General features: G+C 41.5%; 1 protein-coding gene across 1 annotated transcript; it reads right to left on the reverse strand.

Annotated features, from left to right (window-relative positions):
- Positions 1-532: 532 nt before the first annotated feature.
- LOC149823211 (phosphatidylinositol:ceramide inositolphosphotransferase-like) lies at positions 533-5,450 on the reverse strand. Its single transcript, XM_090018716.1, has 12 exons — positions 4,935-5,450; positions 4,615-4,704; positions 3,777-3,863; positions 3,629-3,697; positions 2,856-2,936; positions 2,294-2,365; positions 1,927-1,987; positions 1,726-1,828; positions 1,359-1,454; positions 1,184-1,233; positions 971-1,098; positions 533-829 (listed from the first exon to the last, which is right to left on the reverse strand). The coding sequence occupies exons 1-12, from the start codon at positions 4,965-4,967 to the stop codon at positions 749-751; spliced, it is 951 nt and encodes a 316-aa protein (XP_089874842.1). The 5' UTR covers positions 4,968-5,450; the 3' UTR covers positions 533-748.
- Between the last annotated feature and the right edge of the window lie 9,312 nt (positions 5,451-14,762).

Here is a 14,762-nt window from a genome sequence, read left to right on the forward strand (position 1 = left end):
ATCCCCGCCCCGCCTCATCCCCGTTTGGACCGGGGATGAAGGGTATGAAACGGGGATGGAGGCGGGGGTGGAGGATAAAATTTTGAGGAGGGGCGGGGGTGGAAACCTTGTCCCCCGCCCCGCCCCGCCCCACTGCCATCCCTAATCATGAGGCGGTCCAAAAGCTAGGTAGCCAACTCTACACGTTGAATGTAAAGTCGCTTTTCACACTTGGCCTTGTGAAACGCTACAGCATCTCCTGAATATAGCTGCACTTGTCACGCCACATCCATCGCCATGAGACGACGGCAGGGAATAATCACTAATGGTTATGGAGTGTGTGGTGTTTTCTTGTGAACGGCAGATGCATCGTCGACCAACCAATCGACGGCAGAGAAATAGGGCAACGATGAATGGACCTCTCAATCAGAACCGTACATAAGATGCCGTGTTTCGTTCAAGTGGTTTTCTATTTTTTTTTAGTGTGCACAAAGCACAACATCACGAGCGCGTCTCCTTGGACCAAGTGGGTCAACAAAATCCAATACTAAAATGGTGAAGAAAAAAATCATTCTATTGACTTGAGACTCTATTACTTCCATGATACAGAGAAGTTGGGGAGAAATAATCGAAATTGTAAACCCAACTTAAAAATTTTGTGCCCAAGTTAGACCACAGCTTGGGTTACCGTTGCTTCTCGAAGAGTCAGTTATGCAGAAATCAGGCAAGGGTCGCAACGGCGTGAAATAGAAACATTGAGCTGCCCATCTCATGCACCATTCATCCCAAAGTCCACATGAACTTGGTTGACATCCTCCAAGACCTTCCCGTTAATTTGTGTTCTTGGCCTCTGTGACAGGAAAAATTGCAACTTTTAAGTACCAAAAATGCAATCTACATCTGCTGGGTAGCAATTTCAGCAGAAAAAATGAATCTAGATTCACAACCTTCAGTAAAAAAAAAACAGAGGAATGTGTCACTTAGACCATACCCGATCGGTGTTATCTCCAGAATTCCCATTCATCAGCTTGTGGAGCTCCTCTTTGGATCTGGCATCTTTGTCCTTGCCATTTATGGGTAGCAACGGCAACGGGTTTCCACCATTGCGTTCCATTAGATCTGCAAAAGAAACAGCAACACGACAATTCAGCACCAATCTACACCGACGATAGCAAAGATGAACTCCTGGTTCAACTACACAGACCTTCAGGCAGTTGCTTATCCACAAAGTACACCACCAAATTTACAGTGTACCTGTTTCTCCAAAACAAGATTGCAGATCAGAATTCATTCGCCAAAAACTAGAAATTAGATTTTTTCAATTGTCCAAGATAACAAGAAAACTAGAAAGTTCAGGATCAAACTTAACAAGACTTTACCATGCAACCACAACGTCAACCGTATAGTGTTTACGAGAAGCTATTATCAGCAGACTTTGAACAACAGCAATCAGCCAAGCAAGCTGCTTAATCAACCTGCAAAGATATCCTAGATCATGTTCACATTAAAAGAACTTTAAAGGAAGCAAAATAGCAAACCTACATTAATTTCAGGACCGGAAGACAAGAAAAAGTGGCAGAACACGATGTCCCAGCAATTAAAGCAACATTTAACGAACCAATCACACCAACGTTTAGGACCTTCGGCTATATCACAAGGACATGATTTTTTTTAACTTTTGATCATTAAAAAGCTGTTTTTGATATTTTAATATACAAAATATATAAACAAAAGAGAGAGAGAGACCTTCGTGTGCCATATTTCTGGTATGTCCGAACAAATACAAGAGTGAAGATCATGTGAGATGAAAATATGAGGTCGCCACAACCAAATAATATACCTCGAGGGACTGTACACGGAATATGCAGAAAAAAGGACAACAAACATCTTATATATTAGTAAGACGTGCATTGAAACACATAAAATTTACATCAGGAGCAGACATACAGTTGATTAAGAGCACTTCCGATATACTTTCTGGAGGTGGCAATCGAGCAAGTTTTGATCCCTAAATAGAAAATAAACAAATTAAATAGATATCAGCCAGAATGCATCAATTCACTATGGGTTGATTTAACATTAAAGCCTTTGACCCTAAAAAGTAACTACACATTTCTACCCATTGAATGCAGCTGACGTAAGTATAAAAAGCTGTGTTGTTAGATTAACCCCATTCAGAAACCCAAAAAACAAAAAAGTCTAACAAAAGAACTTCAACTACAAAAAGACTTTACTGAACTAACATTTCCACAAATTCATACACGATCTAGATAATTCCTTTTAAAAATAAGTGAGATTTTCACTTAGAACGCACCTCACGACAGTGATAGTTAGGGCCTGGAAGGTGAGTTGACATGAAAGTAAGGATTCTCAAAACTTGTGAAACCTGAAAAAAAAAAACAAAAAAGCAAATGAGAAATATAAGTAGTGAAGCACAATGATGGTACAGAAGTAGAAAGACTCCATTTCAGCTAAAATAAGCGAACATATTGGGGAAAAAATGCAAAGATGTACCATAACTGCATTTTTTTTAAGAGTAACACCTAAATTGTCTGCAGGTGCAATGAAGAAAACACTACACAGGACACATCATGCCCATCACGGACAACACACCAAGAACTGATGCACTATCAAGTGAATATGTTTCTGGAAATCATTTTGCTGGTAGATCTTAAGGCACCGTCAAATGTAAACTGAACATCATCAATGCATTAGAAATGAATAACTCAACAGCAGATTAAGAACAAGAGCAGATGTGCTTCACAATTTCTAGACAGTAAATAGCTGCAATTGATTGCATATGTAATTCAAACAGAATCGTGCAAATGCCACAAAATGATATAAAAGAAGAGGAAAGGTAAAAATTCTGCACTCACAACTAGAAATGCTAAGACCCTACACCATAGCAGTACAGTGTAGAATCTCTTGCTGTGGAAGACGAAAGGATTAAAAGACCACTGCAACGGCAAGGACAAATGATTAGGATAATCAACAAATGAAAAATAAACAAAAGAAAAGTGGACCAGGGGACCAGGGACTTGATACAACTTTACATGGTAAGTTACAAGATGTCAAGCACACAGAGACGCATGCACTTGTATACACACAAAAGCTGGGAAAGAAAGGAGGGTAAAAAGGCATTTCTTCCTACCCAACAATCAATACATGAATAACCATTCACTAAACAGAAAAAAAAGAAGAAAAACAGATTTAAAAAAAAAAAACATATGCATACACAGGTATACCTTTACAAACAGCAAAGTGTGCAAAGAGAACCCATAGGAGCAATGTTTTCTTCAATGAGCAAATTATTTTTAAGGAAGAATTTCATTTTAGAACCAGAAAAAGTTGTCTCCACTAAGTAGGTCATACACACAACACTTAAAACACGTTACATGAAAAAATTAACATTCATAACCCCCATACAGTGATCAGCAGTCTGTCCAGGGTTGATGGCCTTAAAAAGTTGAAACACAACCCAATGAACAACACGAAAAATTCTAATCAGACAAAAAACTAAAACAAAGCTGTGAAACTGAAATATTTTCTGGGTTACACATGACAAAAGGAAATATCTAAACTTTGACGCTGACATGGGCCATTAGAACAAGAATCATGTATTGAACAAGGATGCCATGTAGAAGCTTACCAAGAGGAAGGAGAAGAAAATGAAGGTAAAAACAGTCTCGCTGATGTAACCCTTATCTGGCCCAAGCTCCTGATAACATGCCAAATTAACTCATTCATCATCCAAGTATACTAACTATCAATCTAACATGAAGGGACAGTGCACATACCGGAAGAACCATAAACCCAACATCTTGAAGTATTGGACCAGGACGATGCAAATAGTGAACTCCCCGAGCAGCCAATCCATGAAGATACTGCATATGGAAAACAAATCGTAAGCAGAAATTCTCAAACAACAAACAACAAAATAAACATGCAAAACACCACCAGCCTACCTAAAGCGCGAACAACACAATATATATATGGTCAAATGCAAGAACTTGCAAGCAAGATGGTGACTGGGAACCACAACAACGCGACCAAACAAGAAGACCTTCATTTTTCCTATGTTTTGTCCTTTTTCTTTAATTCTTTTGATTTCGCAGTGGTTCTCAAAGAGGCTGGGAATAAGAAAACAGGCTACAGCAACAATGACAGGTATACCAGAAGAAAAATCCAACAAAAACCGAACCATGCAATCATCTACAATCAGACGCACGCACAAGACAGCGACTTTTTCTTCTCATTTACCGAAGAAAGTAACTGAATTCTGATAGCACGCGCTCAGGAGACCAACATTCATGAATTTGTTTACACTACCACTAAAACAGAACGTCGGATAGATAGAGAAAACACCAACAGTCAAGAGAAGAAGATATATTTCCAAACAGGGGGAAATTAATTCATCAGCCTAATCAACAACATCGCTATTTCCATCTCATGATTTCTTTCGCACATGAAAGATTTTTCCGAAGTCGAAAGCAAGAGAAATTCGAACCCGCAAAGAGATGGAACTGTGACAAGAAACACCATCCTAAACTTGTTCCGCCATTGACAGGGCCAAAATTGAAAAAAAGACTCCGCTTTCAAGACAAATGCAAGCAAAAAATTCGAGAGAGAGAGGACCTGAAAAATGACCCCTAGCAAAAGAAACTTCCACTTCTCGGCCAATAGAAGCAACTCTATCGATATCTCCAAAGTGGTCCTCCTCCATAGCTGTCAACAATTCATACTAAAATCTAAGTCAATCGAGACAAGAAAAAGGAAAAAGAAACATAAAAACTCAAATTTCGGCGGATTCCCAATTTTTCAAATCAAAATCTCGGCGCAGAGAAAAAAAGAAAAGAAAACGAAAGGAAACACAAAAAAGAAAGAAAGAAAAACAACACGAAGATGAAGAACAGGAAGAAGAAGGAAAAAAAAAGATACAGAAGGCAAAAGCGTGCCTTGGAAGCTTCGCGAGCAATGTAAAGCGTCATCCCTCGATTCGTCACTCACTGCCATATTACTTCACATTCCTCCGACGAAAGTCGGCATCCTTTTCCCCCCCAAACCAACTCGCAAAAAAAAAAAAGAAAGAACAAGAAAAAGTAAAACCGAATCCTCTCCCTAAATTTCTCCAACACGCTACCCTCCCGATCAAACACCGGATCGCGCCACTCGCACTAACCGCACCTCCTCCAGCAAATCTGACGCCGATCCCTCCGGAAACCACTTCTCCACCGCTACACGGCCAGGAAAACCCCAGATCTCTCCGGAAATCTAGAATCCTACCGCCATCTGCTACTCAAATTGCTCGGATATCCGATCCAGGCCGTTTTTTCCCGTCGAAGAGCAAGATTTCACGATACAGAAGCAACGGATCTCGAACGACGTCTGCCTGACGATGTAACTCAACGATTTCGCGATCCTTCCTCTTCTTCTTCTCCTCTCTTCCTCTGCCTTTCCACGGTACGCGGATCGGAAGGCAGAGAGAGAGAGAGAGAGAGTGAGTGATGAAAGCGAGCGAGCGAGAGAGAGAGAGAGAGGAGGGCAAATATTCCCGTAAAAAGAAAAAACTTTTTAAAAACGCACGGCTCTTCTTGTGTCGCGGTCAAATTGGGGATCGAACTCGGGCGCGTTTTTAACGCCACAAAAACACGGAGAGACCCGCCCGAGATAGGGATGGCAGTGGACCGGGGGAAAACGGGGCCCCGCCCCGCCTCGCTCCATTTATACCGGGGATGAAGGTTAAAATCTATCCCCGTGCGGGGATGGAGGCAGGGATGAACTTAAGTTTTTTCCTGCCCCCATCCCGTCCCCATCTCAATCCCCGCCCCGCCCCGCCCGATCCCCAATCCTTTAAATAATGACTATAGACCTAGGGAAAACAGGGCCCCGCCCCGCCTCGTCCTCGTTTGAACAGGGGATGGAGGACATGAAATGGGGATGGAAGCAGGGGTGGAGGTTAAAATCCATCCTTGTGCGGGGATGGAGGCGGGGGTGGAGACCTTGTCCCCCGCCCCAGTCCACTGCCATCCCTAGCCCGAGACCTCCACTGTTCTGTACTATACGCGTTTGGGTCGGGCCCGCTTCCGTGCCCTCCTCTTCATTTTCGGATCCATCATTTTTAACGTTATTTTGCACTGTTTCTTCTGGACCTGGCTAATGGGGGTTATGTAGGTTTTTGTATTTTTAAAACTGTGACCATACAAATGTGATCTATGTACTTGATTTTATAGAGATCAGCTGGAATTCTAACATATAATTGGACTTTTATAAGGTTTGAAAAATCAATGGTTTAAAATCTTCATAAATTTTAAAGCTTTTAATATATTTTTTTAATAAAAAATACATGATCGGAGCGTGCATTCTTAGTAAATCGGCCATGCTAAAAAGATACCGAAAAACCCATTTAACATATTTTATTTAACTGATTCTCTTGGTTTGAAACGTGGCTGGATGATGACAAGGCTTGTTTTTCGCATTGATCTAATGTCAAGCGATTCGGTCACATCCAAAAATCTCATTCTAAAGAAAATCTTGAGAGCAAAATCTCGCAAAATTTTCGACCAAGGTGGTCCTGTGTCAAGCTGAAGGCCCAGGATCGAATCTCTCTGCCACATGGGGGTGGCTAACCCCAGCTTGCCTTTGAAAAATAAGAATTCTCTTGAAATTTAAAAAAAAAAAAAAAATTTATCGAGAAAAAATGTGTATGTACAAGATTTAAAAAACATAAAATTACCTGTAAAACTATAAAGAAAACATAATATTCATATCATAGATCGTTTTTATCAAGTAAACATTGCGATTAAAATGCAGTTTTTTCATTTCAAAATAGACAATGATTGAAGATACGGAATTTTATTTTTAAAGAACATATCGGCCTTTGAAATTTGCTATTTTGAAAATATCTTTATCAAAACGCCATATTTGTAACAGTTGTTCAGGGATGGACATACGCGTTGAATTTGTCATTTGTGTAAATGACTTCAGTGTCCCTTCTAAAGAAATTTACTGTTTTATCCTTGGGGTATTTTCCCTCAATTTTACGTGGTGCCTCTCCAAATAAAGAAAGCTTTTCAGAACGGATCCTTCAGGAGTTTATGAGCACATGCTGTGGGACCTTCTGAGACGCTTGGTGGGGGGTATGGGTCTGCTGGAGATGTGGACCCCAGTGGGTATCCGGAACGTCGATTTTCAAATCCGGTTGCACCCCTTCGGCGGTGGCGATGTAAACGTGTCGAACTCGAGCTGGATCTAGGCATTATTGAATCTGACATTATCGGATCAAGCCTAATCGCATTTGGAGTCGGATGAGAAAAGGTAAACAGAATCCAAATATGACATGTTAATTGAGTCGGATAATTCATTGCATTTGGATTTGGTTCATACTTGGATTCAGATTCAGGTGCAAATTTGTGTACTGGATCCGATTAATCATATTCAAATTTTGTTGTGTTGAGATGGGCCTTGAATTTCATGTTACAACTTAACATGTCACCTAAAGAAAATCATATTGCGGAATTTTTTCAAAAGTTTGTGGTGATAATAGAGAGACCAAGCAATTTTGTAACAAAGTCCTGTAAATACTCTTTTAAGGTTTCTTTTACTGTGGAAACCTTGTTGTGAGTTTGAGTATTCTGTGTGGCTTTAGGTTCGTCATTTACCTGCCTAACCGGTTTAATAAATGGGTCGGGTCGACATAACATGATTACACGGTCGGGTCGACACAACACGATTACACGACATAGTGACCCATTTATTAAATGGGTCAACCCAATAACATAGACACGATTGCCGGTTGACGGTTTGGTGGTTAGATAAGTTGATATATATAGAGTTAGGGTTAGATAAGTTAATATATATAAACAGGTTCGTGGGTTGGCCCGCCCGCCTAACCCATTTATTAAATGGATCAAACGGGTTGGCAGGTCGGCATACCCCTAGCACGAACGACCCATTTAATAAATGGGTTAGGCAGGTAAACCCGTTTACGACACGAACCCGTTTAAGCTAAACCCTAATCCGGCTAAGAAGCGGGTTGGCGGGGCGGGTCAGATTTTGCCACCCTTAATCAAAAGGTGGAAATTGGGTGAAGGAAGATGCTGTATTTCTGGTTATTCCAAATCCGGGATAATCCCATTTAGACAGATCGACGAATGGCCAACCGTGGCTTTAAAAAAGCAACTTGTTTGAATAAGGAAAACATTCAATGCCCATGAATTTTGTCCGGAATTGGGAAAATCATCAATGCCAAATTCCAAAGAAAGAACTCCCCTTCCATCAATATAACAAGTACTTTCCATTTGGAACTCTTCCTCTTTACAGGGTTCTTTCACCAAACGGTGAACTGTCCCCAACCGTACTAAAAGCAAACGAGTAAAAGCAGGACAGGTAACCAACAAGGAGAAAACTTCATAGTTAGGTGGGCCCACAAGCACCCTAGACTCCATGAGACTAATGGAACTCAAAATTTCATAGTTAGGTGGGCCCACAAGCACCCTACTCCATGAGACTAATGGAACTCAAAATTGCATAGTTAGGTGGGCCCACAAGCACCATAGAACTCAAAATTTCATAGTTAGGTGGGCCCACAAACACTTCCCATCCCCTGTTTTGGCACTCAAAATGGAAGATATAAACTCTTTTATGTAATAAGGTATAACAAGTAGGGATGGCAGTGGGGCGGGGGACAAGGTCTCCACCCCGGCCCCGCCTCAAAATTTTATCCTCCACCCCGGCCCCGCCTCAAAATTTTATCCTCCACCCCCACCCCGCCTCCGCGGCGGGGATGGATTTTATCCTCCACCCCCGCCTTCATCCCCGTTTCATGTCCTCCATCCCCGGTTCAAACGGGGATGAGGCGGGGCGGGGCGGGGATATTGCGGGGAAAAGTGGTCGGGGCGGGGTTGCGGCGGGGATGAGGCGGGGATCGTGGCGGGGCGGGGAAAAGTGCACGTCCACCCAAGCCTCCACCCCCGGACGGGGATGGATTTTAACCTTGTTCCCCGCCTCCATCCCCGTTTCATCCCCGGTCCAAACGGGGCGTCCACTGCCATCCCTAATAACAAGGTGCAGTGCCCAACTTGACCCATTAATTTGGATGAGTGGGTGCAATATCCCATTTGTCTCTCTAATTCATTATAGTTCACCCACATGCAATATCCTAGTTGTCCTTCTTAACTCTTTATGGGTGTGCTCATCTACAAGTTGATGAGATGGTGCTTTTATAACCAACTTAGGAAGTAGGCATTAAGGTGGCCTTTATTCATGCCCCTATCCGAGAGAGAGTTGTAGCTGCCTACTTTGGGATGTAAACGGTTCGGGTGCAACCCGAATAGAATTCAAGTCCATTAAGCGAGTTTTTAAGTCAAATCTGAATCCCATTAATAATCAGATATGAGTTTGGTATTATTTTTTGCATTATAAATATTCAAACTTAAAAAATCATGTTTTTTTTTATCAAAAAAGATTAACCAAATGTGGTTTCCCAACAAATCAAATCAGCTATGTCAAATACATCTGCAGGATCATATTTTTGCAAAAAACAACCCAAAAACATTGACTTTCTCTTGTGGTAGGCCAAAAAAATGGTATATATATATATATATATATATATATAAAATGGGTTTATGTTTGCTACAATCATTTGCATGTGCAAACAACCTAATAAATGAAGCTGAACCTCTTTGTTTTTGGTTTTTTTCTTACATATAATACGATAGATGTGATCTACTAGTTTTTTTAGTGGGATCCGGGTTTTAGATAGATGAAATCCAATCTGTATATAGGTTTTCTTGACAATAAAAAAAATTAACAACTATAAAGATATCCATTTTTTTTACTCATAAAGGCATGTTTTTAAAAAAAAAACATGATCCAAAGAGACGTTTCCTACTAAATTGAGCATGCTTGACACATCCCAATTATTTGTACCAAACAAAAACCATATATATATATATATATATATATATATATATATATATATATATATATATAAAAGCTGGCCTGTGTGGGTTGGAACAGCAGCCCAGTTTAGGCCAAGCCTGGGTCTAGTTTATTGTCCTAAACTCGGCCTATGGCAGGCCGGACCGTGGGCTGCCCTGCCCATTGTCCACCTCTAACAAACACCTCCTAAAACTATTTGGTTAGGCCAATGGCAGTCCAGTTTAGGCCTTCGGTTGGAACAGCAGCCCAGTTTAGGCCTTCGGTTGGAACAGCAGCCCAGTTTAGGCGAAGCCTGAATCTAGTTTTTTGTCCTAAACTCGTTCAATGGCAGGCCGGACCGAGGGCTGCCCGTCCCATTGTCCACCTCTAACAAACACCTCCTAAGCCTATTTGGTTAGGTCAAGGGATGGGCATGCCCTTTCTCATGAAAGGGCACAAAGTTTCCAATTCTCGAGAGTTGAGGCCCACACTACTGCTGCATGGATGGGCGATGAGAAATATTTTTCATAAGGTTTTGTGTGGCTTGACTAGGGACAGATTTGAAAGCGAGAAAAACTCTCATAGGAAAAAAAAGTTTTGTCTATGAGAGTTTTTTATATAAAAAGTTTTTCAAAAAAAAAAAAACTTTTTTGCTTGTTTGTGTAGCATGAGAAAAACTCTCACAGAAAAATGTGAAAAAAATGAGAGAGGAGGGTGGTGGTGGAGGGGCTTCTCCACTACCTCTTTTGTTTTGTTTTCTTCACTGTCTTCTCATCCACAAACTCACCACCACAGCCATCATCACAAGAGATGCAAGCCATGAGGGAGAGAGAAGTGCGAGTTAAGAAAGAAGTTGAAAACAAGGGGAAGAGAGAGGTCGAGAATGGGACCGTATTTGAATGCTTGTGGGAGGTGAGATGGGTGGTGGCGGGTGGTGGGTAATGGTGATGGTGAGCATAGTGACAAACGTTTTTATCGGCAATTTCTCATTTTTCAAAAACTCGTGAGAAATTGGAAAAAATCCATAAATTTCATGTTTTTCAGCAAAATCTCGGCAATAAAAAATAAATTAAAAAATCTAAAAATGATTTTTTATAAAAAAAATATTAGTAAAAATTATTAATATCGCGTATAAATCACAATAAATAGCCATTTAAAACGTAAATATAATGTTTAAATCACCGTATTTACATTTTTTCATAAATCTTGAGATATTTTGAAAATCTCACAAGAAATTGCCGTTTTAAACTTTCAGACAATTTCTCACGATATTATCACGAGATTTTCATAAATTTTGCGATATTTGTCACTATGATGGTGAGAGGGTGGGTGGTGATTGCAGGTGGGGTGGTGGGCAGTGTAAAAAAAAAATTCTCTTGGTAGGACATGGAAGAATGTTTCTTATTAAAAAGTGTACTTTTTAGAAAAGCTGGTCAACATAAGGTAAGGATTTGTGTTGTTTGACTGATGCCTCTGATAAGGATAGGAGAAGACGGCTTTTGTGGAAATCCAAAACGGAAAAGTTGAAGCTAAGCCACCCGTTTGTTAGATAAAGCGTTCTTGAATTTTGGGGTTCATCGCTCAATTCGCAAACACGCTTTTCAGGTTTTTGGGATTCTGAAATCTTTGGAGCAAAATTTTCTATTTTGGACTTCATTGCACTAAAATGTGGCTTTCACGTTTGTATTCTTGCAAGTCATTTCAGGGAATGTAAACTGTTTGGATTCGGATCCAAAAGTGGCCAATACCATATTTAATAATCCGATGTTGGATAAACAGATTCTAATTTGGATTAGTATTGGGGTGGTGAAAACCTCATAGCAGTTCTGCTTTTTTACATGTAAACTGGTTTGGATATGGGCCAAATTTAATTGAGATATTTTGTCAGCTTCGATAGCAAAAAATAAAAACCATATCCACATCCGATTATAATGGGATATGTTTTAGCTGACCTAATGCAACTAAACAGAACCTAATTCGGTTCAATAATGGTTAAAAATCCAATTCATTGGCATTCCGTTGGCGGAAGGAAGGACATGATGGTGTTTTAGTTAATTCTTAAGATGAATTTTGTCCTTTTGGATGCATGTGCAAACGGTTCCGAATCCAGCTTTCGCTTTACCGTTGCCCCGTTTGGCCGGATAGTGGGTCCCACATGCCGGACGAGAGGCTATGCCGGTGTGGTAAAAGACAAGATTGCACCTACTTGACAACCCTCGTGCACTTCTTCATCATTCGAAGGTAGGGATGGCAATGGATGGGGGCGGGGGGCAGGGGACAAAGTCTCAACCCTCACCCCGTCTCAAAATCCGAACCTCCATCCCCGCCTTCATACGATGGATTTTAACCTCGACCCCACCTCCATCCTCATTTCATGTCCTTCATCCCCGGTCCAAATAAGGGTGAGGCGGTGCGGGGGCCCATTTCCTCTCGGTCCATTGTCATCCCTTAGAAGGATTGAAGATGGAGCGGGGCAGAGGCAAAGTGCAGATCGAGACGAGAATGGGACGGGTCAGGTCAGGGAAAAGCGTAAGTTCATCCCCGCACGAGAATGAATTTTAACCTTCATCCCCGCCTCTATTCCCGTTTCATGCCCTTCATCCTCAGTCCAAATGGAGCTAGGTGGGGCGGGGCTTCACTTACACACACACCGCCATCCCTATTTGAAAGTGATTTTTTTGGACAAACTGTTTTTCCGGACTCGAGGAGCTGGATGTCATTTTATATAAAGTTGGAACTGTTCCCGTAATTTCAGTTTGCTTCCTAGATGCGCTCCCCCGAGATCGGTTTGCACTAGTGGAATGCCACGTGGTCACTACTGTTATGACGAGATGCTAACCTGGCATAACGACTTCGAGAACAAAACTGAAAAAGCAAAAGAAAAAGAAAAAAAAAACATATTACCGGCATAAAGAAATCGCTGGAGCTTCCCGGTTGGATCCGGACTGGATCCCAACCCGGATCCAATATTTCATTCCCAACTCGTGTATCCACCAAAGACGTAAATGGATGAGACAACGCAGCAGATTTTGAGTCAGATAGATAAAGTAGTTACTGAATTCGGATCCAATTAACTATATACCAAAGTTGTTAAATTTTATATGTAATCCAATTCAGAGTCAGAGCTAGTAAGATCCACTATTCAATTTGGATTTGGATGTAAAATCACAAAACGGAATCTGACCCGACTAACTAATCAAAACCAACTACACATTTGGATCGCATTAGAACTAGTATTGTTTACATCATGCTTCAGCTTGCACAAGGAGTGACATAATCCTTTTAAGTATTAAATTCAATTACCTGCAATAAATGGTAAAATAATTGGATCGCAATTTTTTTTGGTCGGGATTCATCCCATTTTTAGTAGAATATCAAAATTCGCAATTTTTAAAGAAAATGGATCCAGGTCGTATTAGAGATCCATTTATAGACATAATCCAAGCTTAAAGCGTCTGCCATCAAAGCCAGGCTGTGCCAACTAAGGCCTAGTGATATGTATAAGTTTGAATCTATTAGAAACTTTTAGATTGCTCTTGCACGTGCTCTCACGTGCACGAGTAGTGTGTGGGGTTCCATGAATAGGATAATGGATCCGGGATGGGTCTACCCTGACCTGTCCCATTTTAAAAAGGAGTATGATCCAGACTCCAGAGTCTAGACTGACAGGTCTCAATAGGATATGGACCTAGAAATTTTTAAATGGCATATTCGAACCCGCAGTCAGTTAGGGATTGCAGTGGACCGGGGGAAGACAAGGCTCCGCCCTGCTAGGGGTGGCAAAATCTGACCCGACCCACCAACCCGCTTCTTAGCCGGGTTCGGGTTTGACTTAAATGGGTTTGTATCGTAAATGGGTCAACCCGCCTAACCCGTTTATTAAATGGGTCGGGTTCGTGTTAGGGGTATGCCAACCCACCAACCCGACTGACCCGTTTAATAAACAGGTTGGCGGGCGGGTCAACCCGTTTACCCAAACCCAACCCACCTGCCAACCCGTTTACCCGACCCGACCCGTTTATTAAACGGGTTAACCGTGTCGTGTCGGGTTACCCGTTTAATAAATGGGTCGGGTTCATGTTTGCCACAGCCGACCCGTTTAATAAACGGGTCGGGTTCGTGTTGAGGTATGCTGACCCGCCAACCTGCCGACCCGACCCGATTGCCACACCTACGCCCTGCCTCACCCCATTTCAACCAGGGATAGAGGATTATGAAACTGTGATGGAGGTGGGGATGAAGGTTAAAATCAAAACCTTTAGCGATGGATGGACTTATGCTTTCTCCCGCCCTGCCCCATCCCCAATCCTTCTTTAGCGATGGCAATGGACCAAAAGAGAAACGGGGGCCCGCCTTGTCTCGCCCCGTTTTGATTGGGGATGGAGGACATGAAACGGGGATCGAGGCAGGAATGAAGGTTAAAATTCAAACCCGTGCAGGGATGGATCCCGTATGGAGGTCTGGATTTTGAGATGGGACGGGGTGAAGACCGTGTCCCCTGCCCAGGTCCACTGCCATCCCTACAGTCAGTAGCATCTTATCTTCATCTGACAGGGGTGAACATCTAATTAACTTGGGGATATTGCACATTATCTTGCTCTTTTGAAAAAGAAATCATAAAAAAAAACCAATAGGAGAACTGGCCCACTTGACTATACTTACCTAGGGCGGTCAACGGGTCGGGTACTCAACCCATTAGGGTGTACCTGAACCACCCAAATAATTAACAATTTGTTGGACCAAGTTTTTTTTTTAAATAATAACGTTTAAGAATGTTTCAAAATAAACTTATATCCAAATATTTTGATAAGAGAACATTTTATTATAAAGATCATAAGAACCCAAAAGATTGCCTAGAAAATATA

The sequence above is a fragment of the Nuphar pumila genome, chromosome 10 (assembly GCF_984573655.1).
Source record: "Nuphar pumila chromosome 10, dmNupPumi1.hap1.1, whole genome shotgun sequence".
NCBI classification, from domain to species: Eukaryota; Viridiplantae; Streptophyta; class Magnoliopsida; order Nymphaeales; family Nymphaeaceae; genus Nuphar; species Nuphar pumila.